Raw genomic sequence first — 26,364 nt, 5'->3', positions numbered from 1 at the left:
GTAACAAAACTCCTCGATTATTTTGAATTCCGGTATTAAATTATGTAAGATGTTCTGCATTGATTTTTGCATTAAACGCACCGAAACATCGGTCCAATAGCGAAATAAGATGAATAAAATATCTAGACGGGTGACATCGAGCGATTTCGTAATTTTCTTGCGCAGTCGTTGTTCAACTGCGACCGAGAATATGTACGTGATCGAAAGAGAATACAAAGCCTATTGCGTGTTGCTACGCATTATCGGCCTCTGGCCCTTCGATCATTCGTTAACAACGAAAATTCACAGAACGTTGTTCACCATCGTACCACTTGGCTGTATCGCGACCCAGGTAACGAAAACTCGCCTGAAATTAGCCTTTCAACACTAACCGTACCGCGAACCGATCAAATGACCGATTTTAACATTTTATTGAAAATTCTGCGCCTCCCTCCGTTCAGTTAACTTTATACCTATGTTGCCCGATCGATTAGTTTCTCAATGTTTGTCTTTCCTTTCGCTTCTGTTTTCACTAAGAAATTTGTCAACGGACTTGCTTACCTTTGTTTTATAGCAAGTTATACGATCTGATACGGGTTACTTCAATTTTCTCTAAATAACTTTGTCGAAATTACTAGAGCTCTGCATAATGGGTTTGTTCTTGACACTTAAAAGCAACACAGGTATTATATTACACATTTGAATATTATCATCGTTATCTAATTGAATTATTACTGGATGCATGTTTGTTTATCAGTTGTTTCTCCTCCCGAATTCCAATCTTTCCTCGGAGTGATGGTCACGATCGAGAAGCACCCTTGCGTCAAGGGTGTTCACGGTCCACGGTTAACGAACGACTTTTTTCAGGTCTCACTAATCCCCTCAGATGTTACATTCAAGAATTTACTTCTGACAATGTCGGTTTCTTTCCCTATGTTAATATTCTCTTTTCGATATGTTGGCATTATCTACACCTTTCCAATCGTAAGTCACGCCGTTACGAATAGAATCGTTTCAACTACGTTCACGAAGAATCGCCCGTGCAACTCCGTCCGTATGGTTTTTTTCCATATGACTTCAGATCAGATTTATGTACGAAAATTTGCAATCCGACTACGAGACGCTGCAAAACCCGGTCGAACTGGGGATACTGTCGAAACACGCTGAGATTTCGAGACGTGTATTCTTCGTGCTTTTGTGTAAGAACCCAGGCCACTTACATGTCTTTCGTTGTGTGGAAAGAACAGAAATGTTTCGCTTGACGAATCAGCGGATTCGTGAACTTGGAAGCGTTCAGACGTGGAAAACAAGAAAGTTTTCGTTTCATCGCAACAGAGTTAGACCCGCACCGAAAATAAACAATTGCGACATCATTTTGTTGAATTTCGTTCGTATTCTAATCCACTTGAATATTCTAGTGCCTCTCTTCACTTTTCATTTTCGAACAAGATGAATCAATGGATTTTAACCGTCGCACTACCAAGGATGAGATTTTCTAAATGTAAAATTCTAAGAAAATTGATTCTCTCGTATGATATTCGCATATTTCAATGCGACCATTCTCACATTACTATCATTATCATTCCTTAATAAGTAATTATTATTATTATCATAATTATATGCTCTGTTTCACACTAGGCCGAGGTACAGTGCAGCCCTCGCGTTAGCTCCATCGACCAACAAGCTAAAAGTACACAGTGCCAAGAGGACTCTTCCAATCACGATGCTCGGTCCGCCTCGGCTTTCGACGCATGGCCATTATTATCACGCGGCAATAACAAAGAACGGAAGCGAGACCGAATGCGATGAAGTCGGACGTAACGATAGAAAAGAAAATTCTGTACAGTTTCAACCGCCTACGTCGCATTCGGTTTTGCTTTCGTACTTTGTTATTACCGCGCGCCGATAATGGCCATGCGTCGAAAGTCGAGTCGGTCCGAGCTTCCCGAGTGGAAAAGTGCTCTTGCCTCTGTGCACTTTTAGCTGTCTGGTCAATGGAGCTAACGAGTACAGTGCGTTACTGACATGATCTCAACCGGCCTGCGGCTTAACCCTTCCGCCACGGCGGGCCTCACCGCGAAGTCCCTCGCTTAGAACGGAGCGCCGTAGCAAAAGTGGGGACATTAACACGTTGAATGCCATGAGGGTCACCGGTGACCCCCAAGCGAATCGAATTACTATAATTCACTCAATGAAACGACGATTATTCGCGCACATTTCTATATTATAAATAATGCTATCCATTGCGGTGACATTCAGTTTGATGAACGCGCAATGATAATAATCCAATTCAGTAAAATGATTTAATATTGTACTTTTTCCATTTTGTGTATTTTGCTCTGTGAAATCGTGCGGCGTTCAACGTGTTAACACTAAAAGTACCGGGCGGGTCAAATTGACCCACTTCAAAATCATTATTTCACAAGTACCTAAATCATGAAGGCGTTTTTGTGAAAGGTTTTCCTTTAAATTTCTGTATTTGTGCAGATACGTTATTAAGTCTCAAGAAACGTATTGTTATACTTTCTATAAGAAATTGGAAATTAGTCACTTTAATTGCTTGGTAGTTCTAATGTTACGTGTGCATTCGGGGCTAAGTATTTTGTCTGAAAAACGCCGTTGTGACACTGCTTTTAGAAACGAAATGATTTGTATTCGTAGAAATCTCTGTATAATTTTTCCATAAACGTATTTTCGTTATTGTTTATGTTATCTTAACTTTCGGCTCCATTTCTGTGGCCGGTGACTATAGTCACCCGTAGTAGCAAAAGGGTTAAATCCACTCGCTGCGCTCAGTCCGATAGTAATGGCGGAATTAGTTTCGGCCCGTCTTTGTTATTGGCCGAACAGCGAGCTGAGGTGGAGCGTGCAGCCGAGTCCCCTTGCTTCTCTTCACTTTTGAGCTGCAGGCCGGCTTGGTTCACGCGAGTAATGCACTGTAGGTAAAGTGCGGCTCTGACGAGATGGCAGGCTACTCACGAGCGATCAGGACTGAGCGGCAAGACGACTCTTCCAAGACGACGGTCTTCAACGCATGGTTATTATTGGCGTGCGGCAATAACAAAGGACAGTGGCAAAACTTGGACTATGGACTTGAACACGTTGATTGCCGTGCGATTTCATAGAGCAAAGTGCACGCAATGGGAAAAATAAAATGTTAAATCATTTGATTGAATTGCATTATTATTATTGCGCGTTCATCTAGCCGAATGTCACCGCATTGGGTAGCATTATGTAGAATATAGAAATGTTTTCAAATAATCATCGTTTAATTGAGTAAACTATAATAATTCTATTTTGTTGGGAATCGTTGGCGACCCCCATGGTATTCAACGTGTTAATCTCTATCGTTACATCTCACTCAGTCACATTTAATCCCGCTTCCTGTGTTACTACCATGCGTCGAAGACCAAGGCGGCTCGAACATTTAGCTTCTTGTTAGAGCCGCACTTCACCGTCCGCTGCACCGAATCTGGCACTCTCGTTTGAGTGGTCAGCTTCGCAGGTGCACGCCTTCTTCGCGCGACAAAGAATGGGGGGAGCCGTCCCCGGACATGCAATTGGATTTCTCGGAGCGACTGAACCCGCCCCTATGACGTCGCGAGTGTCAGATTCTCAGGAACTGACGATACCTTGCACTTCGTCAGCACCTTGGTAATGCGAAGGTTAACGAAAGCCGACTATAAATCCTACGGGATCATTTAAATGTTGATAAACCGCTCCACGTTATCGTTTCGTCTATACCGACCATTACATATTTCAGGTGCGTGCTGTACGGCGCTTTTGTACGGGCACATTATGCTTACCATGCCCGTAATGCTTGATCTCTTGTTGCCCTTGAACGAGACCCGGCCTCGCATGCTGCATTCCTTCGGATTTTTTGTTAAAGACGGCGACTACATCAATTTAATATCCTTATACCTCATATTCGCGTATATGACAGGCGTGATGACGGTGCTCTGTACGGAGTCGACGTTCTTCCTTATCGCCCACTACTTTTGCGGACTGTTTCAGATCGCCAAGTACGCTCGGATAACGAACACACGGTTTTCGTGGTTAACCCTTTTTCACCGTCGGCAACCGCGATGTATGGATTTATCCGAATTTTCGTATTTACGATATTTTACAAACATTTTCGTGTCGATCGTTTAGTTTCAATTCGAGCTCAATTATGAAACAAATACGACGAGGGGTTGACCACAAACTTGACGAGTTCCTCGTCTTGCCTAGAATTCCCTCTCTACGGTCGCGTCGTTATATTGCCGTCGATCTCGTTAGAAGAGGACTCCGATATGACGAATGTCATCATATTAATTATTCCATCTAAAATGAAAAGTTCTTGGCGAATCATTGATTTAAATAACGAAAGAGATTCGTCCGTTGTTTCCTTCTTTTTCTAATATTGACCGTAGAAAGGGTAAACTGCACTGCGAAATCGTATTAACACCGGCTGTTCAATCTTATAAACGTAATTATTGATTCTGCAGCTATCGGATAAAAGGTTTGGTCGACGAGGCGGCCAGTACGTACCAAGATGCAACCGAAAGTACCTTGATACGCATGCGCATGCGTCAAGCTGTGGACATGCATACGAAAGCCATCGAGTTGGTACTTTGGTTTAAATATGATGGAAGAGATTCTGATTGTTGAACTCAATTGCTAAACGTACTTTGTTGCTTGCTGCGTCTTACATTCCGAATCGGAACGACCGTAATCACGGCCATAGGTTCGTGAAGATATTCGGACAAAATGTAGGGGTGCCTTATCTGCTAGCAGTCGCCGTGGTGACAGTTTCGATGTCGATAAATCTCTACCGTGTAAGTACACTGGTAACATTGTTAATCGGAGAACAACTTATTGTTAGTCGATTACTCGATCGATCCTCATCCATTTTCTCTATCATTCTATTTCGTGAAATTGATCGCTTTGGCAAATGGAGTTTTTCTACAGGCTGACGAAGAGAGAGGCATCCATGGCAAATAAATGCTGCAACAAAGTTCTAGTGAGCATTGGCCGAGAAATGAATACTTCCAATGTTATAAACAATTCTTTGTTGCGATTCAGAGGTGATATTATATCCCCCGAAGCGAGAAATTCAGAGGCTTCGATTGAAACAAAAGATCGTTTTGCAATTTAGAAAACACCGATTGTTCAGTCAATAGCTATTAGAACTCTTTTGCGCCATTTTACTAGTACTATCTACACTTAATAGTGTCGTTTAATCTTTACAAACGTTAACTATGCATTATTCATTACCCGATATCAATATTATAATTGTGCATCAACTAAATATCTCCTGCATTACCTTTCCCAATTTTAAGCAAACGTCTAAGATTCCGTGTTCTTAATCAAGAACAAGGAAACGATAACATGTCACACGCGCCACAGTCTATTTTAGCGGTATTGGAGATGGATGAGATGAAGGATATGACAATCTCGATAATTTGTGGCATGGTCCACCTGATGTCAGTGTTTATGGACAACTATATCGGACAACAAATTTCAGACAAGAGTATGGAAATGTACTACGATCTGTGAGTCTGTTTCATCTTTTGAATATTTCAAGCTCGCCGGCCCATTAATAGAAGTTACAATTAGACTGCGAATTTTGTATGTTTCAAAATAATTGGTACTTCACTATTGAATAACAACATATTCAATATTGACAACAACCATTAATTAAGCCGTCTGATCATGCATTCTCTAGCGGTAACAATCGACTCAATTGAAAATTAAAACAGTAATGACGCAATCATTTCAAACAACGCAGATACGAGACGATGTGGTATCACAGTCCACCGAGAATGCGGAAAGTAATATTATTGATAATGCAGAGATGTTCAAAAGAATGTACAATAGATTTTTGCGGTTTATTTATTCCGAGCTACAAAGGTTTCGCGACGGTACAGTATTTTATCTGATTTTGTCCGTAATGCTGTTTTCCAATGTGAATGTAAATTAATTTTTTATCGCGAATATAATTTCCAATTCCTTCGAGAATAATACCATCATATTCGCAATGGTAGATTGTAATACTTTCTTTTCCAGATAATGAGCTCGTCCTTCTCTTACTTCACTACGATCTGTTCACTAAAATCAGGCGCGTAGTAAATGCGATACATTAACGTAGAACCTAAACGTTACATAGTGTAGATATTTTTACGGAGTGCAAATTAGTTACGCATGCTCGCAGTACAGATTAAATTTAACTGGGCGATACTCGCGAAAAGGTAAATACCCATTTCTTTCTGGTGTACAGTCAGTTTTACTTTCTTCTTCTTATGATTATTATGATTCCCTTTGTCTTGTTATATAAACCAAAGGAAAATCATTTCTCTAAATATAAATCGAAGAAACATAGTTTCCCTAAACGTAAATGAAAGAAAATTAAATTCGAAGTGACACGATCTCGCGAACTCACCTTACTCGTTCAAATTTTACTAACACAAAACTCCGTACGCCAAGCTGCGGGTGCAACGTTTCTTCGGCAGACGTCACGCCGTTGATTATAACACCGAAGCAGACCACGAGAAAGCTGAGAGTTTATTGCAAGAAGTCTTGTCCGGCCTCGTCGCGAACTTTTGTCGCGGAATCGCGTCGCACGGAACATCGTTGCGCGCAACCTATAATTTACTTCCTCGCTGCGAAGGTCTGCCAGCACGGCAATGTGTGCGCGATTCGCGCTTATCAAGCGTCGCGAGCAATTCTCAGGGTAAATTTCACGAAGATCTTTGCGACGGATCGGGGGACAATTACAGAGAACCGGGCAGGTGGGGACCGCGAGGCGATGAATGAAATATGAACGCGAACAGTTGTCGGCGGTTTCTCTGTTTTCCATCCCGCAGATCCAGTTCGTTGTTCGCGGAGCAACATGAAAGCCCTCGAAGGGACTTCCTATAGTTTAACTCGCAGAATTTTAACAGTGACCGGATTATGGCCGTTCAACTATCGTGTCCTGAACATTGCGGCGAGAGTTGTATGGTGTTGCACGCTACTTATTTTCGAAGCTGTGCAGGTGAGGATTCTCTGATACCTTTAAAATTTTCAAAGATTTGAACCTAGAATTCATTCAATGATCCATATAATTCCAATTGTTACAGTTGTGCTGTTTCTTCGTGAATCCTATGCAATCGATTGATAGATTTACATCGAAACAAATTTTTACTTTAAATCGCCAGGCATTTAACTCTTCCCTTTTATTTCTGTAATCTTTTTATATTTTCTGTTCAGCGAGTTCGTAGTATTATAGTGTACGTCCCGTTTGAAACGTACTCCGCAGAGCGGTACTGTTACAAAGCAACGAGAGGAATCTTTTTGTTTAATAATATGGAATATAATGTAATTCAATTTAAAAATAGCGAATCGCGAACTGCAACAGAGTGCAAAAAGTTAACAAACATTTTATAATTTTTCGAGAACAGTATACACTGTGCTTCAGGGGAAAACTCGTTTGTGTACCTTCGCAAAACTCTGGTCGAAACTCGCCGTGCGGTAGAATCGCGTTTCTTCCGTTTCAATTCGAAAAACGGCGGACAGCACGACTGTGCTTTTCTAATTTCGCGTTTAAAAATGCCAAACGGTGCGATCGCACTGTTTTTCCCGGTTGACTTCTAAGCAGGAAATTTATACTAAAAAAAGGTAAACTTCTCCTTTCAGATTGTAATACACAAAGCTTATGGTAACAATATCATCAGTTTAATATTCTTCGTATCGTGCAGCTGCACCACGGTGATAATCAGTACGAAATATATCACCGCCACGCTCCTCCAAACCATAGTGAGTCAGTGAATGATTATATTCTCCGTGAAAATTTCGCAATCAATTTCTGAAACTTTGATTGTATGTAGAAGAGAATTACACAAATATTATTAATAATTAAACAGCACCATTCTCTATTCCTTTCGACGCGTTATCAAAACTCGTAGTTCTTTTTCGGACTCCTCTCTACCCTTATCATTCATTATTCATCACTTCCGAACACGAAAACATTAATGCACTTGAATGTTTGTCACGCGGCAATCCCAACAACGAAATCTAAGTATAGAAGAAAGATCAGTCCGCACGCAAACGTTTTACCAAACGCACGTGGACCACATTGGAACTGAATCACATGTAATTTATATGTTAAAATCACGACAAATAGAGCTAGTATAATAATCCACAATTTTAGTTGAGAAATACGATGGAAAACATGGTTCGTTGGCACAGTCTGAGCGATCAGAGAATAGTTCGGATATTTGAAAAATACGGCGAAAGGCATCGAAACGTGGTCGCAATTTACATGTGTAAGACACGATCTATAATGTAATCTTATCTGCAAGTATTTTAACATTAGATTACCTTCACCGTGAAATTACTTCGTCTAACGTTCTTTCGTTGTTCGTGAATCGGATAAATAAGTTCGCGAATAATAAGCGTGAACTCAATGAGTCTGTGAGAATAACATTTCAGATATCACTGTGGTATCATCACTGATCTACATTCTTGTATCGATAATGCCATTATTCCTGGATATCGTGGCACCCTTGAATCTATCTCGTTCGCTGCATATCATTATAGCACCGGAATTCAACGATGACCAGCACTTGTACTACTACGTAACATTTGTGTACTTCTTCGTTGCGTGTCTCAGCGGGATGGTAATCCTAACAGCCAGCGACTGTTTAATCGGTCTACTGTTCTGTCACCATGCAGCCATATTTGAAACCGTAAGGTATACGATGATCGACATACTATCTGGGGGCAGTTATCGAACAGTTTATTGAACATTAACGATCAATGTCGAGAGATTTCTTAATATACACGTTCAATCCCAGTGTCACATGTTTGTTGCAACTAACGTTGCGTACTTTGTACTAAAAAAAAATTAAATTTCCGTCACGTTTCTGCCTAGATCGTAACTGATGGTACAACATTTACGAAGCTAACATTAAAACTACCATTACTGATTTCTCCTTTTTCAGATTATTAAAAAGATAATAGACGTTTCTCTGAAAACTTATTAAAGAAATTGGTTTAGCGATACACAAATTGAATTATAAGTCAAGTAAAGCCCCGATAAATGCAGTTCTGGAGTTTCTATAGAGGAATTTTAAAAAATCGATTCAATTGCTCGGTAGTTTTAGTGCTAATGAGACCTTTTCGAACCTGATATATTCGATTTGATAAAATAGTCTGACTATGAAGACTGTTTACGAGGAAAACTGCTGGTATCGAACGTGTTAATCAAACCTCCAATAGCAATAACGATTATTATAAATATACTATTATTCATCAATGTTATTTCATAGAAATTTTATGCAATAACAAATATTTCCAATATCAGACTACAAGTCATTGGAAAGATGTTAATAGATATTAATAGATGTCCGGTGGTAGCTGTTTTACACGTGTTTGTTTCCAATAATTGTGAAATGAAAAGTCTGAGATTATCTAAAGTAGAGTTACTATGATTTTGAAGATTCTGAAACAATTTGTATCGCGGTAATTCTTAATTGCGCTAGCTAAAAGCGTTATGGTTGCCTCTTCAGTTACCGAATAAAGAATGCGACCGACGACTGGTTCAACGCGACAAACCCGACATTGGAGAACGATGATCAGCTTTACAGAAGAATTTGCGGGGCGATGGATCTCTATCAAAGAGTTCAGAGGTACAGGGATCCTTGAACGCTATTAGCGTGATGGGGATCCGGAAGTAACGCGGTTTTTACTGTTAAAGCGAGTTCAAATACATCATGACAGTCGTAGCAATTCCATATTTCATTATCGCCATACTGATGACGATCTGCTTGTGCGCTCACATGTTCCAAGTGAGTACTTCTTTCCTGTCTCTCATATTTTCATTGCTAACTTAACAAATATTTAGAAGACTTAACACTAAAAGTACCGAGCAATTCAATTGACTTTTTGAAATTCCTCTATAGAAGCTCCGACAGTGCATCTATCGAAGCTTTAATTGATTTACTGTTCAGGTTCAGCACTCTTAAATCAATTTCTTTGATAAATTCTCAGAGAAACATCTGTTATCTTTTTAATAATTACAAAAAGAAGAAATCAAGAATGGATCGTTTTGACTTGTTCGGTAGTTTTAGTGTTAATATAGAGGAAAATTGCTGTAAACTTAGGAATAGTGTAAGGAAACACTACGTAAAATTAATATAGGGGAAAATTAATAGGAACGATGTTTTGTGGAAAGTAAATAGAGATAGGCATAAAGTGAGATTTTAAAAAACAATATAAAGAAACCTGCTCCTGAAACTATAGATATCTAGATCCATTAGAAATATAAGGATTTATCAAAATGACAGAATAGAAACTTCACGTAATCTGCGAAGAGTAAGCAAGGTTTTTTTGTATGACAGCTTGTCGTACTCCTCGACTCGCCTGACGAATTCGACTTGTCACTGATAAATGCATTGTCTACTTTACTTCATTTAATCTACTGCTACAGACAAAACCAGTTGAGTCAGAAGTACGTTGATCACTCTTTGGATGTGTTTTACGAAACGTGAGTAATTTTGATCTGTACGACCAGTTATCTGTGAATTTGATGAAAATTCTCTTAATAATTTAGGTACAATATTCAATGGTACGTATTGCCAGTCAGAGTACAAAAATTGTTGCTTCTTATATTGCAAGGGACATCGAAGGGCTGTGTTCCAGTTTTGGCTGGACTTTATGTTCCCTCAAGGAAGGGTTTCGCAATGGTAAATCGTTTTCTAACGCTGTTGAGTAAATTAAAATTCAATTAATTATGAATTAATTTTGAATTAAAATTGAATTAATTAAATAAATTGAATGATAAATTCATTCAATTTTAATTCAAATTTAATTAAAAATTAATTTATTTATGCATACTTTGTGTTTCAAAATATAGTAATAGAGTTCTCTGTATTCGTAAAAGCAAGCGCAGTGCAATCTTCGCTGAAATGATAATTACTTCCAGGTCCTCAATAAATCTTTCTCGTACCTCGCCGGCATGTACTCGCTGCGGTATAATCTTTGTTCTGAAAATATTCCGAGCTGAATGATGGGAAGGGGTTTAATGCTATAAAATATATTGTTTCTCGAAGAAGATTTTATCAATATTCTGGCGACTTCGATAACGTTTCCGTCTGTTTTGCTACTGACACCGCGGCTGATTAGCAACTAAGATACGTATGTAGCGAGCCTAATTTACTTCAATTAAAGGAATAATTTTTATGTTCATCAGAGTCAAAATTTGAAGAGGAATAGAACATTTCGTATAGGATAAATCTCTAAATTTTGACTCGACTATTCTTCGATCTATTATTAAAAAAATAATCGTGATGAAGAAATTTGATTGTTTGTTTCAACGAAATTTGACAGTATTGAATATTCTTTTTTTTTTACACGCACCTTGTATGTCGATATTCTATAAACTTTTTCCGAAGTACTTTAACCGCGAGTGTTACCAAAATTACCTGCACAATTCAATCTGCAGCGATTTCAATAGAAAACTATGATCCACGGTGAATCTATGCAACCATCTGCAACGAGTCGTTCGATTTTATACCTGATGAAATATTTTCCGTTTACGTGGTGCAATAACATTGTGCGTTTCAGATGCATTTGAAATTCTTCAGTTTATGCTTATCTTGGTTGAGTTTGCACAACAAACTTTGGTTTTCGGAAATGACTATTTTTATAGGTATATATTTACCAGTCATTGGACAATTTTAAAGTTTCAAGTTATGAACTATTAACAAAATTTTCTTTGCGTATGGATGAAGACACTCACCTTCGCATCTTTAATGCGCCAGGAAAGCGTATTGATTATTCCTCAGGTGGCACGTTTCCTTCGTGGCACACTTTCGCAACCCTCCGCGGAAAATTTGTTTTCATCTCAAAATCAAGATCCTTCAAAATGAAAATTAATTGAAACTTTGATGGACAGGGATTCTTTGATTTTCACCCGATATTCGTTATTCGTTACCCACGATTGATAACGAACATTTCCATTTTTTAATACGTTAGAAATTCATCCGCTGATAGATCAAAGCGTTTCATTAACTTATAATAAATTTCTCGTTCATTCTCAATTTTATTTTAATATCAATAACAGCTTTTGTGCACAGTTAATGAAAATTTTTAAATTCCCTTCGAATATAAATATTTACATGAACAAATATTAACAGACAAAAAATTACACGCGAATCTTCTCTAAAATAAATACCGTTCGAAAACGTACTTGCGTCTTTTGTACATTCAGGAATTGAAATCTAAATAAATGCAACATCAAAGTTCGGGTTTCTTAAGAATCATTAGAAATGTTTAAACGTTAACTTGCTAACTTTTTACATTAAATTTTCTGCGTACGATATAATTGAAAAATACCAGCTGAATTTTAACAATCGCTTACCCAGCAATTTTTAACCTCTTTTCCTTCGAGATCACCGAACCAAGCTAGTAGCAAGCTGTAATTAAATACCACCTTAAAGTTCGAAATAACAATTACATTTCTATATACTCCCTTTCTATTAATATAGTATTAACATTGCCCCACTAAGCTGATATCGATCTGCATATAATGTATACAATTTAACACTAACAGTAACTACATCGATATCTCACAGTTTGTATTGGTGGAGGTTTAAAGTAGTCAAGAATTCAACCTTCGGTTTTTCATATTTTTCCACCCTCGCGGGGAAACGTCCGCGGCCGTTGCAATCCCCGAGCAGTCACAATATCTGTCAATCATCTGGCGCCAACAGTCTTTCGGAACATTTCTCCGTAAAGTCGAAGGGGAAGGAAGAGGAACGCGAAGTTATAAAAGGACCTGCAAATCGATCGTGTCGTAGTCGTGTTCCTGACGCCGCGCGGGAATGATATTTGTCGAGAGTTCCGACAACGTGTTGCGCAAGAAGCTGTCATTGCTCGTGGGCCCGTGGCTCAGCACTGATCCGAGGCTGCAGACGATTCGGAGTGATGCTTCTATCCCGTGATATTGGCGAGCATCGTTCCCGAGGTATTCTCAAGTGTCGCCGGTCGAGGAAGATGAAATCGGCGTAAGATATAGGACCTGTCGGTTTTAGGCTGCGGCTGCGGTGGACACTTAACACTAAGTCTACGGACGTTCATTGTGGTTTGTTCCATTGTTCCTAGAGAAATTGGTATTCGCTCGTTCATTAGATCTTGGAAATTCGGAACTTAGAAATAGATTGTTAGAATACATATTCGCGTAATTGCATCGATCGAGACCGACATAAACGTTTACCAAGTAATCTTTAGGAAATTCAACGTTAAGCTTGAGTGCTGGCCAACTCGATACGCCAAAAGAATTAATCGGTTAATCTTCGGTCATCTTCAATTTAACACGAATTTAGTCAACGATTGATTACTTCTTTTTTCGGACGAACATGTAATTCCTTTTCAGTTCGCTGCAGTTCTTTATTGTAACGTGTCCCGTGTGTAACTGTCTGCAGTTAACTGGTTAAATGTGTACTGTTGGGAGATAACTTGACGTCTAACTGGACAGAGGAATGATCTTTCGCCGAGTGTTCTCTTTGTAATTGTGATTGGTGGAAATGAGATAAGGTCGGATGAGAAGTGATCAATCGGTCCCGCGTTCTTCAGCCTAGCCATCGAGTGATCTAACAGGACTCTGCGTCGCTCGCGAAGTGTTCCTCGGCGTTGAGGTTTTCCGCTGAGTGTTTAGTATCGATTAATTATTGCATGATTTTGTTGGCGGCTAGTACATCAGTATCGAAAGTGCATCCAGGAACAGATGGACAGTCGCTAGTTAGGCTAAGTGCACACAAGCGGTTCGCGGTTGCATGTCGCGACGGCGATTGTTTGCGAAGAATGGAGACTAAAGTCCACTGATCCTTTTTCTTAACCGTTTGAGTATCAAACAGCGCGATCGCGCTTACATCGCCTAAAAGTGCCGCTCTATCGGTTCGTAAAGTTAAATGAAGTTTATTTATTTGTTACCCTTCTAGTTATTTATTTTCGTTATTGCGTGCCTGGAAATGGAAAAACGGGACAATCGCGTTATTTACAATTTTTTAATGTAAAAATAGAAAAGCGTCATTCAGTTTCTGAACTGAACGGGGTTTTTGTAAAAAAACGGTTAAGAGACGGAAGAACTTTATTTCTCTGTTGTTTCAAAACACTCACCTGGGAACACTTGCAAATCGCTATCAGGAGGAAACGTCTCAGATTCTCTACTAGTGTATTTGCACCTTCGTACGCGAATTTCAGACGTTTATTGAAAAGAACGCCGGTACACCTGAATGCGAATGCGACATAACCGCAGCCTTCTATACGAGGTTGACAATAAATTTGGCGAACTGGTCGTGGTGAAAAGGCTGCGTCCATCTTTGCTCGATTCCCTCGTGGTTGCCAGCGTCTAATCTAATTTCAAAAACAAGTTCCAAACTGAATCCTGTGGAATTACGGAATTAACCACGAGTGAAGTGTTCGACGCATGTGGAAATAGAAGTTTCTCAGCATTACCGCGGAAAGCTGGCATCGTTAAAAACAGATTGTATCGTACAATTTCGTTGGAATTTTGCGTAAGGATCAATTCTTTCCCAGTGTTTTATATTGTGCACGTGTTGATTGCAGATTGAGTAGCATGAAATTAGTTTTCTTTATTTTTCGTTTGTCGGTGTGGCTTCGTATTGCTGTAGAGTATCATTCTTGTCATCTCTGTAACCAGATGTCAACGATTATCCCGTCGCATTTCTCTCCGAAAAGATTCTTGATCGTTTATCTGTTTCCAGTTGTAGCTGCTTTTCTGATTCGATTGCGATTTCAGTGATACGCTGAGCATCGCGCTGCTGCTTTTTTTCGCATCTGATTGTCGCTTTGACAAGTACATCATCTGCCGATCTCGTCTCGGAACAGATTTTTGTTCAAGCGCACGGCTGAGATCTCTCTCAGTCATTAACACGTTGAATGTCATGAGGCTCACCGGTGACACCCAACCAAATGGAATTACTGTAGTTCATTGAATTGAACGATGATTATTTGAAAACATTTCTATATTATAAATAATTCTATATAGTGCGATGGCATTCAGCTAGATGAACGTGCAATAATAATAATGCAACTCGATCAAATGATTCAATATTACATTTTTTCCATCTTGTGCAGTTTCAACTATGAAATTGTGTGACATTCGGCGTGTTAACGAACAGGCTAATTAATTTGGTTGATGGTACCGATTCCATGTGGGTAACAGGTTACAACAAGCACATTTAAAAACTTGAAGTTTCCATTTAAAAAGAAAATCAAGCTGGACTTTCGCTGGCCATTAAAACGATTAGCTAATTGTAATAGTAACAGTAAGAGGTTGTAACACCGGTTTCAAGAAAATCGAAGAAATCAATTTTACACGCTGGTTGCCCGATCTTTCCACGTAACGAATGTTTGATGATATATTCACGCTATTATGTAATATATTGCATATACCAACGGTCACTTTGCATGAGTAACAGACGCACAGTGAATATTCTGTATCGGTGTTCTTGAAAGTGAAACATTCTGCGAATGAACTTCATTGCAGTAAAACTGCCTCTAACGCGATTAAAGAAATTGTCGTAAAATATACAAGAGAACCAACATTCAAGTTAATATAGTATCAAAAACAAGAAATTCGTGAACGCGAAACACTGTAACACGGAATATTTTAACACTGAAACTACCAGATAGGTCGAAACGACCTATTTTTGATGCCTACTGTTTGCGATTATTAAAAAGATAACGGATGTTTCTCTGATAATTTATCAAAGAAATTGATTTATCAATACGCAAACTGAATTGTGAATCGATTAATGTCTCAGTAGATGCACTCTTGGACTTTCTATAGAGAAATATCAAAAAGTCAGTGTAACTGCTCGATAGTTTTAGTGTTAATCGTGTTATAGGAGGTTCTGCTGTATAAATAAATTTCTTGCGAGAAATCATTGAATCTCTTTGTTCAACGTTTCAGCCGTAATGTCTTTCGTGCGTACGTGTATGTGCGTGTTCGCGAATATTGTGTGCCCCAGAAAGTTAAGCCTTCTTTTCAGTGTTGCATTTGAATTAAGCGATTATGTTGACAAGTGAACGACGAACGCTTTCCATGGATAGACGAATTTTGATGCACACGACGGACCAGGACTTTGTAAACAGTTCCAAGGCTGAACGAAACGATAGATCCCGGCGGAAAGTGTGTCGGACTGTTCGTATTGATACGAAGGCAATCAAGTTAGTAAACTCGCTGATTTCATGCACCATTAGGTAATTACGTTAAGTTAATTAGATGTTTCGCACGTAACGTTTCTTGGAGGTTAACGAAAACCTTATGAGACAATTCCCAGTTAAGTCGCACCGTAACAGTTCCGCTGTTGATCGCTGAAACAAGTCTTTTGAACAAGTCCATGTTGAACTTTCCGTTCAAGCAATTGGGTATTGTCATTGTAAAATGAAGAATCTTTTAAAAATGTATTATGCAGTCAATTATGAGCATCTTAATACCTTGTGATTGTATACAAACTTGTCATATAAATATAATATTAAATATATTTCAAGTAAAATGTTTTATTTTAAACTAATATAGACATTATAAAAAAATATTACGTGCGAGGATGTGACTCGCTCGGTAATGTTCGGACAGGTATTTGTTAAACTAATTCCTAGAAAAATCAATTAATTGCTTTGTTGTGTCATGCATCTTAAACTATACACCCTTTCCTTGATAGTTATGATTTTTGCATTATTTTAATCACTGTAAGGCATACTCCAGAAATAAAACGATACAATTGTAAATTGTATCTTCGGCCTGAGCGGAAGATCTTCAAAAAACGGTCTGGCACGGAACGTGTTAAACGCGAGTCACGTTCGTAGCAATTTTACAAATTGTTTAGTTTCCTAAAATTTTCATTGGAAACTAAATTGTTGGCTAGAAAATTATCGAGTCAATTGATGTTTCATTGTTGTAAGCACTGTGTTCTTACTTGTCCTAAATCATCATTGTCGTGACAACGAATAAAAAATATACGTTTTTCTGTGATTGATTCCTGTATCAATGGAAACCAATATGGCAAGCCGAATGCAAGAGGAGGTCTACAGTAGACGTCATTCTCTGTGGTGACAATGTTATGCAACCCTTTCAATGGGTGGTCGATACTGTAACATCCAAGAAGCATGGGAACGTATTAACGGCGATCACCACTATTGGAATTTATGCGTGTGCGCGTTATACGGTGGGCAAAGGATTATTGACTGTAGCTTTGGTAGTTTCTGTGGTACGTAAGTATACTGATATGAAACACATCTTCATTAGAAGTACCAATAAACGTGTCGTCGTTGCTCTAATTTACATTCTAAAGACCCTTGTTTTCAAATTCCCAGTTTCCCGAATTTCTGAATCTTTAAATCACGAAATCTTTAAGGTTCTAAGTTAAAGACAAGAATAAAACAGTAAGTTGCGACCATTTTGGGTACGACTCAAGGTGGTACGAGGATCCCCTCGAAATTCAAAAATTCTAACCTTTTCGCTGGACAACGAAGTATGAAATATTGCTATTACTCTCGAGCGTGTATCTTAATGTATCCATTTGAAAGTCTTACCACAGTAAAGGAAACCATCCTCTATCATAAAGTATGAAATTTCTTTTATTCTACATAATGGATTCGGTTCTTTCGTATTTCACAATCTTCCATTCGATCCAAAAATAACCACTTGCATCTTCTACGTCAGCAGGTGGATATTAGACAAGGATCGCGTGTAGATAAGAATTATACGAGAATTATAAAAGAACTCCTTATATAAGATTCTTCTTGAATAACACAAGCATTGTTCACAAAAACTTGAAGCCAATTGTGGTTTTACTCACACGTATTGGTCATCGAGATGTCGGCATCGTTAATGAAAGTATAAAACAGCCGGAAATAGGTTACTATCCAGAATTTACGAGATACAACAGTACGCATGTCTGCAACGATTGTATATGCTATCAATAAGCTATTAATATACACGATGCTATAATAATTTTTTAAATTATGTTGCATAGATTTTTTCACCACTTGTATCGTCTAATTACTCCGTTCATTCGTTAGCAATGCGCAAACAATTTTAACTTTCTTATAGACAAAATTCTTTGACAGAAGGTTTTAACATGTAACATTCTTTTCATAGACGAAAAATCAAGCTCACGTTTTGTATTCGGTAGAATCATACCGTACGTGAAAATTAGTATGTCATTGCGAAAGCAACGAATGGTATTTAACAGAGGAAAACATTTCTCCGAGGGAACTTTGTCTTCTTGCGCGAAACAGCATTAAAATTCTCCTGACTGAATTAACGTTTCACTGAATGCGATTTCAATCTTCTTTGCAAGAAACACCGAAGAATGAAAGTAAATTTCCAACGAGAACCGAGTTATCCAAGTAGTTCGCGACAAATCTACGAGCAAGGGAGGAACAGCTGAGCCAATACAGGGGATTTAGGTTAACCTGGCACCCTTTGGGGCCACGTTAATTCACAATTTTCAATGCAACAGTGCAGCATATTGCACCTTGTTAAATCTGCCTAAGAAAACAGCATAATTGAGAAACAAAATGAAACAGAAACAGATAATGAAAGGGAGCACAAGAAAATACAGTATTCAATTTAAAAATATTTAATTCAATTCAATTACTTTGAGTTCGCTAAGTATTCCTGATAGTCGACATTTTATTGGAAAAGATAATTTCACGCCTTACTATATTAACGGAAAAGTGTTTGTAATACGTCTTATGTTGTATTTGAGTATCACGATAAGGCTCGAGACCTTCAGTCTTATAAACTTTGTTATAGGGGTCCATTAATTCTTCTTAGCGAGACATATTAACCCCGTAACCCACTTTTCCATACTTCAGGAGTGAATCGACAGTCCCGTGACACACTAAGGACCTCAACCCACCGAATGAGTAATCCTTTCAGATCCTTTCTTCTGTTGTTACTCGATGATACAAAATAATTTTTGTATTGATTATACGAAACCTATTTTCACGAATTTTATTCGAGATCCGATACCTCCATTTTCCTCTAGATACTTAAATAAACGAATTAATTAAATAGAAAATATTGTTTCTTCTATTAAGGATTAAAATAACTCATTTTCAGTTAACTGTTCGACTTCAATTTTCTACGATTGGATCTAATTATTTTGAATGATACCTCGCGTGATAATGTACACCACAAATGCTTAAAAATCACGATTGAATAATTATTTAATTAAGAACATTCATATTTTTATTCGGATAAAAAGAGAATTTTAGATAAAATGATGTAGACCAGTGTAGCGGCACGGACAGCTAAAAGATTGAATATTCTATCGGTCGTCCTGTCCGGATCATCAAATATTCCTAACATTTCCGAGTGTCAATCAGTCGCCCTACTATTACCGCCTGCACACGAACATTTCCTCGGAAATATCTTCTATTTCCTGCTTCCTCGTAGTTTTTCTGTTCACCGGACTAAAGAAAATAAAACGAAAATCGGGGGAAAACGTAGGAACGGAAATTTATCAGTAAAAAATCTATCTTCCTGGTGGATGCTTATTTAGCTCAATGGAGTTTTCCCTGCGCCGTAACACATACCTCGGATTACTAACATTGTGTTCAAACATAAACTTTCAAAATTCATTTTCATCCTTTGCTGTGCTACGCTTATCATCACGTTTGTAATTTCTGTTTATACGAACGTTTTGGTGGTTAAATTAATGTGAAGATTAATTCATTAATTACAATATGAATTATATTAAAATTATATTAAAATAAAATATTTAGTCATTGAATTTATAATAAAATTAGATAATTTGATGAAATATTTGCATGTAATTGTATAAAATTAAATGTTCACTGTAATTGAAATCAATAATGCAACGCACACGTTCATTTTAGTCGTAGTTATCGAATACGACACACTATCAACGCAAAGGAGAAGCTACTAATTTATGATGGATTAATCGAGGCAGTGTTGACTCGTCAAAGGGCCATTGAGTTAGTGCTTACGGATCAAGAAATGATGTCAGCGGATTCGTTTACGTGGATTCAAAAAGAAATACTTTTCTATGCATATTCAAGAAAATAATTTTTGTATTATTCATTTCGCAAGATTTACCCAAAGGCAAGTCTTCTCAGCATCTCTGTTTGTCTTTCTTGCGTTTGATTGGTGTGCCGTGATAATGGATCTGTACCATGTAAGTAGATAGGTAATTCTCCACATAAAAACCGATCTTTTTGTCGCTTGATTAGACTCCACTAAAATATTCTTCATTTCTTCATAGTACTAAATATTCGATAATGCAATCGATGATGGTCGTATGATATAGCCCACCAAATTATTTTATATTCAAATAAATTTCCAATATTTATGAAAGTAACCTGTTTCCTTACAGCAATATATAGTAAATGACCAATGAAAATGAAAGAGTGTCTGGGAAATGTTGCATGAAACATTTTCGTTCTTTTTATGTTCGGTTCAATGGAAAATATAGTGGAGGCGTTTAATAAAAGTTAATGGGATTTTCATCTTACTTGAAACTTGTCGGAACCTGTAACAAAGTGGAGAAATTTCTTTTTTATTTCGGTCCCTGTAAGTTAACGAATAAAGATCGATATTTGCATAAGAATTTTCTACTTATAACTTTGTAACAAAGCGTTTGCAGCTTACTTCGTATAATGTCCTCTTTTTTTTCTCATTTTCCTTCGAGGGGAATATGCGCTCACAGTTCATGCCGAAGAACCGGGTGTACCCTCTATAATCGAAGTAAAATTGCATTTAAAGTTCATCCTTAAAATGATTACAGTATTCTCTCTGTATAATCTCGTTTTGTCGACTTCTTTGTAACCGCATCATTATCTGTATATAGAGGTTCGCACACGTAAATGGGATCACGTAAATAGTCCCGCTATATATTTAAAAAATAAGCGGAAAATGTTTAAAACGGAAAGGCTACCATGAGTTCCTTTCAACGATTTACCACGTTTTAAACATTTACATTGAAAACTGTTTGAGTAGTTACGGTACTTCTGCTTTGAACGAAAAAGAAAGCATAAAAGAGAACACTGTTGAGAATTACATAAGTTAATAATTGAATAATTGTTGACGGACGGAATGTCAATGAATAAGTGAAACGATATGCATTCACAATCAGGTGGAACGCATCGAAGGAAAAAGAACATTTCCGACGTTACATATCTGGGAAAGGATAATCGGTGAATGTTTCAATAAAAACAAACAGTGTTCTTACTCTGCAAAAGTGAGGTCTACGGCGATCCCGAAACGGCCATTTTGTCACAACAGGAAAGACAATGTACACGAGCTAATCCAATTATTTTTCGTTTCAACCTGCTCCCCGATACTTCTGTTCGTTATTTATTGAAACATCTCGCCACAGAGGGAAAACATACGTAGGAAAGAAACAAAAGCCAAAGGGTTTACGTGTGCGACAATTTCGCGTACAGGCTTATTGAATAAAACTTGAGAATACTATGTCTCGTAACTTTTCACCGTTATTCGTATTTTTTGAAGATTTATTCTAGAGGTGATAAAGTGTATTAGGAATTCATACCTCGTTTTGGCGACACTGGGAGTGATTTTGTTGAGCATATCTCTTGCGTGCAAATAAAATTGTAATAATGCAGGACATATGTGTTTACTTCTATATATAGTCGCTCTTCACTTGTTAGAGAAAACGTGGTTCCATTTCTACAATATATTTCATTACAATATATAGTTTTATAAATTTCCTAAAAATCAGCGATGTCGCTCGTATAGTCTACCTGCTACGAATTACTTTATACCGTTTATCGATTCTGTTACATTACTCGCAAACCTATTTTCTAAAATACCGATGATCTAATCTTGCTCATCGTGTCACTTAGCAGTAACGCGAGCACCGCTTTCTCTAAAACGCATACCCGACATATTCTTGATACTCCACTTTGAAAAATACGTCCCGCAAAATTTCTCAAATGCTCAAGACAAAAACGTGGTTCCGCCGGTTGGTACTCAAACGGTTAAAATAACTCAACGCACTACAGCTTAGAAATAAACGGAATATACTTTGTTATACACGTAGAAATAAATCAGTAAAATTTCTGTGCGGCCAGAGTACTTCTCCGTCTTAAAATCTAATACCTCATAGCATTATAGGAGCCGTGGCAATGAAGTAACATATTCTAATGAAGTGTTACAGATTTCATGCTATCTTTTGTTTCAGATAATTGAGATTTACTATATGGAGGAATATAATACCAGTCTCATATTGGAATTCATATCGAATGGTTGAATTATAATATTTTGCATACTTAAATATTGCTTTATACTTAAAATATTCATGGTCAGTTCCTCAGAGACACCTTCGTTGCAGTCCAGTTTAAAATGTGAGTGAAATATATTAAGCACACTTCCGTGCTCCATATCAACTTCGGTATAAGATTTCCGAAAACCGCCTACATTTACAGACACGAATACACATGGACACTGCTCCTATAGGGGCACAAAAAATGTTGATACTCATAACCTGCGGCATGCAGAGAGGCTGGACTCCAGTTCTTGGCGGTATCTTTCATCCATGTAACGAAGGATTATTCGCGGTAACAAAGCTTTCGCCAGTCCATTATCTATACGCGAACGATGCGATTAGGCTGCGTAGCTGCAGCGATTATTTTGGTGTAATAGGCAAACAAAGTTCTTCTGCCTCACAAGAAAAGCATAAATGAACTTCACGTCTCTCTTTACCAAAATCGCACAGCGTCAACGTTGTGGCGCCGCAGCGTAATCGTGACGCTCATCTGCACTGGCCTTAACATCACTTAGAGTTTACAGTTTATAGGTACTTCGATTATCGATATCATACTTAACGGTTATGTACTCTTTGAAAATATAATCAAGTATACCAAGTTCCATCAAACGGTCGTATATTCACGTAAGATTTTCTTTGGCAAATAATAAATGTTTCTATGCAGCATGAAGAACGTGGCTTTATCTTATACAGGCGTTTAGGGAGGACACTTATTTGACACTAAAACTGCCGTCAAAATGACCGATTTCAGTTTATCCATTTTACAATTATTCATATTTTCAATGCATTGAACATTAGAAATAATTTTGAAAATTAGTAAACAGTTTCTCTCCAACACTACGGCAAATGTCTGTAGAAATTGGAAAAGGTGTATTGTTACAATCTTCATAACGATTACATGTCAACCTCAATAAATGCTCGATAGTTCTAGTGTTAAGAGAATCCTTTGCCAGTATTTGATAAACGATGAATTGTCAACATCCAATTTGAAAAGTTCACAGGGTGGCTAAATCGATAATTTCAATACCACATAATGAAATATTGTCCGTACCTATCTTTCCAGATTGCCAGATGTGAATTTCGGTATATGCTCATCTTGATGATTTCATATTACTTACTCCCCTTACCCTTTATGTACGATTTCTCTCTGGGAAAAACGCATTCCCTAAATTTATTGAAACAACAACAACAACAACAACAACTGTCTAAGCCCGCAGACTTTTGTTTATCTTACCGCATCCCACCGTTTACCCTGCATATTACAGCACTATGCACGTTTTTGCAAACTGGCAGAAATTTGTTGCGCGTTGAATAGCCAATGAACAAATGAAATAGGTCGGGGCGGTCTAACGGCACGCAACTCGCGGTTAGATTATAGCGGCTGGCACTATAAGGTTTTCATGAGCGCACCATGATCAGCACGACATTTTTGTGGTACATACAAGAAGGTACAACCGTTTGTGAGTATTCACTAAATAATAATTTCCGAAATTACTTTTTACTGAATATTCAGTGCATGATACTGATACATTACATGAGAATCCCTTTTCTAATTACCTGGATAATATTCACGCATTTAGCAATAAGCCAGTTTGATCCGAAAAGGAATTACTACTGCAGTAATATTTCTATTTACCAGCCATGCATTATTATACGATTGTGAAACGTTTTGATACCGATATCATCGCATGAATTTCGCGTCCACGTTAACCGACTTAAAAATCGAATATGTCAATGAAAGAATCGTTTAACAATCGCTTGTTGGAATAAGCACATCGGCAGAAGCTTTATCAAATAATTTTATATACATATAATTCACGATAACGGAAAACAACATACCTCACGTGCGCATGATACCGGACAGCGAAGAGTAAGTATCACTTTCACTAGGAAGAAATAAAAAGTACGTCTCGATTGTTCCCGTGTTGTCGATGGACTGCGTTTTTCAGTCGCGCATAGCTCTTCACCAATGCCTCCCCCTTGTAGAAATGAAAGTGCGTGTAAGAGAGGGGCGTGAGAAATTTAACACCTACCGCACAGGTGCTCTGTGAGCAAACCGTTTCTGTGAAATGGCACTTATAATACTGAGTTTACAATAAAACTGAAATAGGAAGTTGCAAACGTTAATACTGCGTGTGAAATTACAGCAACAGTCGAGAGTCTATCGATACTTTTCTACCTTAATATCTCGTACGAATATTGGAGCCTTCACACGCATTACATTGTTTTTGTTTATTCATATTTCCTTGCAAGCAGTGTTTTCGAAGGAGACGAATTCTTCGTAATTACAGAGGGATCGAAGTGATCCTGATAGTGACTTCAGAGTCAGATATCTTTCGGCCACCGGATGTAACGGACTTCTCAGGTTATCAACATTATACAGCTGTTGTATTTCTTCTAAACACTACAGGACTTTGGCCGTACAAAACTTCGTGTTTGAGAGTAAATTGAAGGCCCGTCAGTGTCATGACACTTTCGTTGGGTTTCATTGTTCAGGTAGTGTACGCGACTTCGTTTGATTGTTTCTTTAATTGACATTATTAAAACTTCATATTTTGGTGTACTAATCTAGGAAATTAGAAATATCGTTTTATCCTGTATAAGAAGGACTTCGTTACGTTGGAAGCGAAACGAATTAATCAACTTCGTTCAGCTGAGCCATCCAACTTGCATTTTATTTCAACCTCGCCTCGTCAGTATGGGTTTTATATGTATATGAGCTGAAAAGTAAAAGCAACAGTTTAAAGTGAGATAAATAATAAATAATAACGAAGGTCTCAATGTCAGTTGTAATTTGTGACGCAAGTTCCGTTTCCCAGGGTGCGAAAGCTATGTCACGCGTGTAAGTCACATTTCTGTGTAATCCTGTTCAATTTTCTAAACGTATGACCGTTCTTTTTGTTTCAGGTGAGTACCATGCATTTTCTAACCAAGATGGACGCTTAGATGGTTTGTAACTTAAGTCCGATCGAAGGTATCGTACTTACAGAAATACGCAATGCTGATTAATATTGTATAATTCAAATAATCTCGTCCTGCGATTTCTGAAAAATAACGTCACGTGAACACTTCTTAAATGATCGATTAGAAATATTGTTGCGTTACTGCTTCGTAGAAATTCAGTTGGTCAAATTATGTAGAATAACACCAGCATTGGCAGCTCTATTTTGTACGTTTATTTTGTAGAAATTTAAATTCCAATCGAAGCGCAACAAGGAAGTATTTCTCACCAATGTCAAGGCAATTTATATCTAAACCAGTCGATCGCGTGTCGAAACTTCCAATATGTATATTGACAACACCTTATCAGTCGTCACCAAAATAAACTGTGATACTACTAACGTATACTATTAATGATACTACTAACAATATTACTAGTGATATTATTAATATATATTCTATACGAATCTTCTTAGGTAAAGTACAATTATTTAAAATACACTTTCCAAACCAAAGAAGATACACGGTCGCGTCCGCTACCAAAATTTTGCGATTAAAATGTCACGGTCTAGGGAGGTGAGAAACGGTCACTCTACTCACGCGACGTATATACCACTCACCATCGAATCCGAGTAATGACAGAGCATTCCTCACTGTCCCGCTGCAATGACATTTCCGTCTTAACCGCGTTCCATCTTCACGCGTGACCTTCGCGTTCGAGTAACAACGGGGAAGTCGGTCCTTATTCGTTTCGCCTCCGACAACTTGAAACGGACTGACGATATCTGGGAACTATCGATTCCCTCCTTTCCGTCGTGTAGGAGAGAAATTGAAACTTCACGTACAGAGGAAAGAATAAAACGTAGAACCATGTAATTTTCATAATGGCCCTGCATACATTACCGTTGCGGAAGTACACCGGTCTTCCGGTTTGTGCGTGCATATGAATAAATAATTATAAAATTGCGGATTGTGTCAGTCATTATTGTCTCATTTTTACATTTCATTCTTTTCCTTCCTGCTTTTTCGAACACCGCGCGATGGTGCGAATTCGCGAGTGGGGTGGGATTAGAAGTTACGACACCCGAAGAAATAAACAACACGTAGCCAGCGAGTCGCGTTCAAAACATTTGCCACAATG

At 38.0% G+C, this 26,364-nt stretch overlaps 3 protein-coding genes across 4 annotated transcripts in view; 2 read left to right on the top strand and 1 right to left on the bottom strand.

Moving 5' to 3' along the window:
* Positions 1–26,364, top strand: part of alpha-Man-Ia (alpha-Mannosidase class I a) — a 611,213-nt gene that overhangs the window by 534,600 nt on the left and 50,249 nt on the right. The gene's annotated exons all lie outside the window — the stretch shown is intronic.
* Positions 66–26,364, top strand: LOC116432838 (uncharacterized). The gene is made up of 24 exons (XM_076370666.1): positions 66–331; positions 847–963; positions 1,061–1,178; positions 3,743–4,001; positions 4,467–4,583; positions 4,706–4,796; positions 5,368–5,513; positions 5,750–5,882; positions 6,028–6,086; positions 6,426–6,691; positions 6,903–6,994; positions 7,636–7,755; positions 8,150–8,264; positions 8,431–8,692; positions 9,510–9,629; positions 9,698–9,788; positions 10,341–10,486; positions 10,553–10,685; positions 10,925–11,136; positions 11,566–11,650; positions 11,733–17,234; positions 19,876–20,174; positions 22,200–22,362; positions 22,444–26,364. The coding sequence occupies exons 1-19, from the start codon at positions 110–112 to the stop codon at positions 11,003–11,005; spliced, it is 2,688 nt and encodes an 895-aa protein (XP_076226781.1). The 5' UTR covers positions 66–109; the 3' UTR covers positions 11,006–11,136; positions 11,566–11,650; positions 11,733–17,234; positions 19,876–20,174; positions 22,200–22,362; positions 22,444–26,364.
* LOC143174889 (uncharacterized) lies at positions 16,615–24,263 on the bottom strand. 2 transcript variants are annotated; one of them, XM_076370655.1, is made up of 6 exons: positions 24,123–24,263; positions 21,549–21,685; positions 20,648–20,836; positions 20,512–20,528; positions 16,944–17,115; positions 16,615–16,857 (listed from the first exon to the last, which is right to left on the bottom strand). In XM_076370655.1, the coding sequence occupies exons 3-6, from the start codon at positions 20,753–20,755 to the stop codon at positions 16,822–16,824; spliced, it is 333 nt and encodes a 110-aa protein (XP_076226770.1). In that variant the 5' UTR covers positions 20,756–20,836; positions 21,549–21,685; positions 24,123–24,263; the 3' UTR covers positions 16,615–16,821. The 2 variants fall into 2 exon arrangements, with proteins under 2 accessions (XP_076226770.1, XP_076226769.1); XM_076370654.1 differs by having other exon boundaries at positions 21,549–22,468; positions 24,123–24,250.

This window comes from Nomia melanderi, chromosome 9 (genome assembly GCF_051020985.1).
Source record: "Nomia melanderi isolate GNS246 chromosome 9, iyNomMela1, whole genome shotgun sequence".
Classification (NCBI taxonomy): Eukaryota; Metazoa; Arthropoda; class Insecta; order Hymenoptera; family Halictidae; genus Nomia; species Nomia melanderi.
This window is presented reverse-complemented; position numbering and strand designations above follow the sequence as displayed.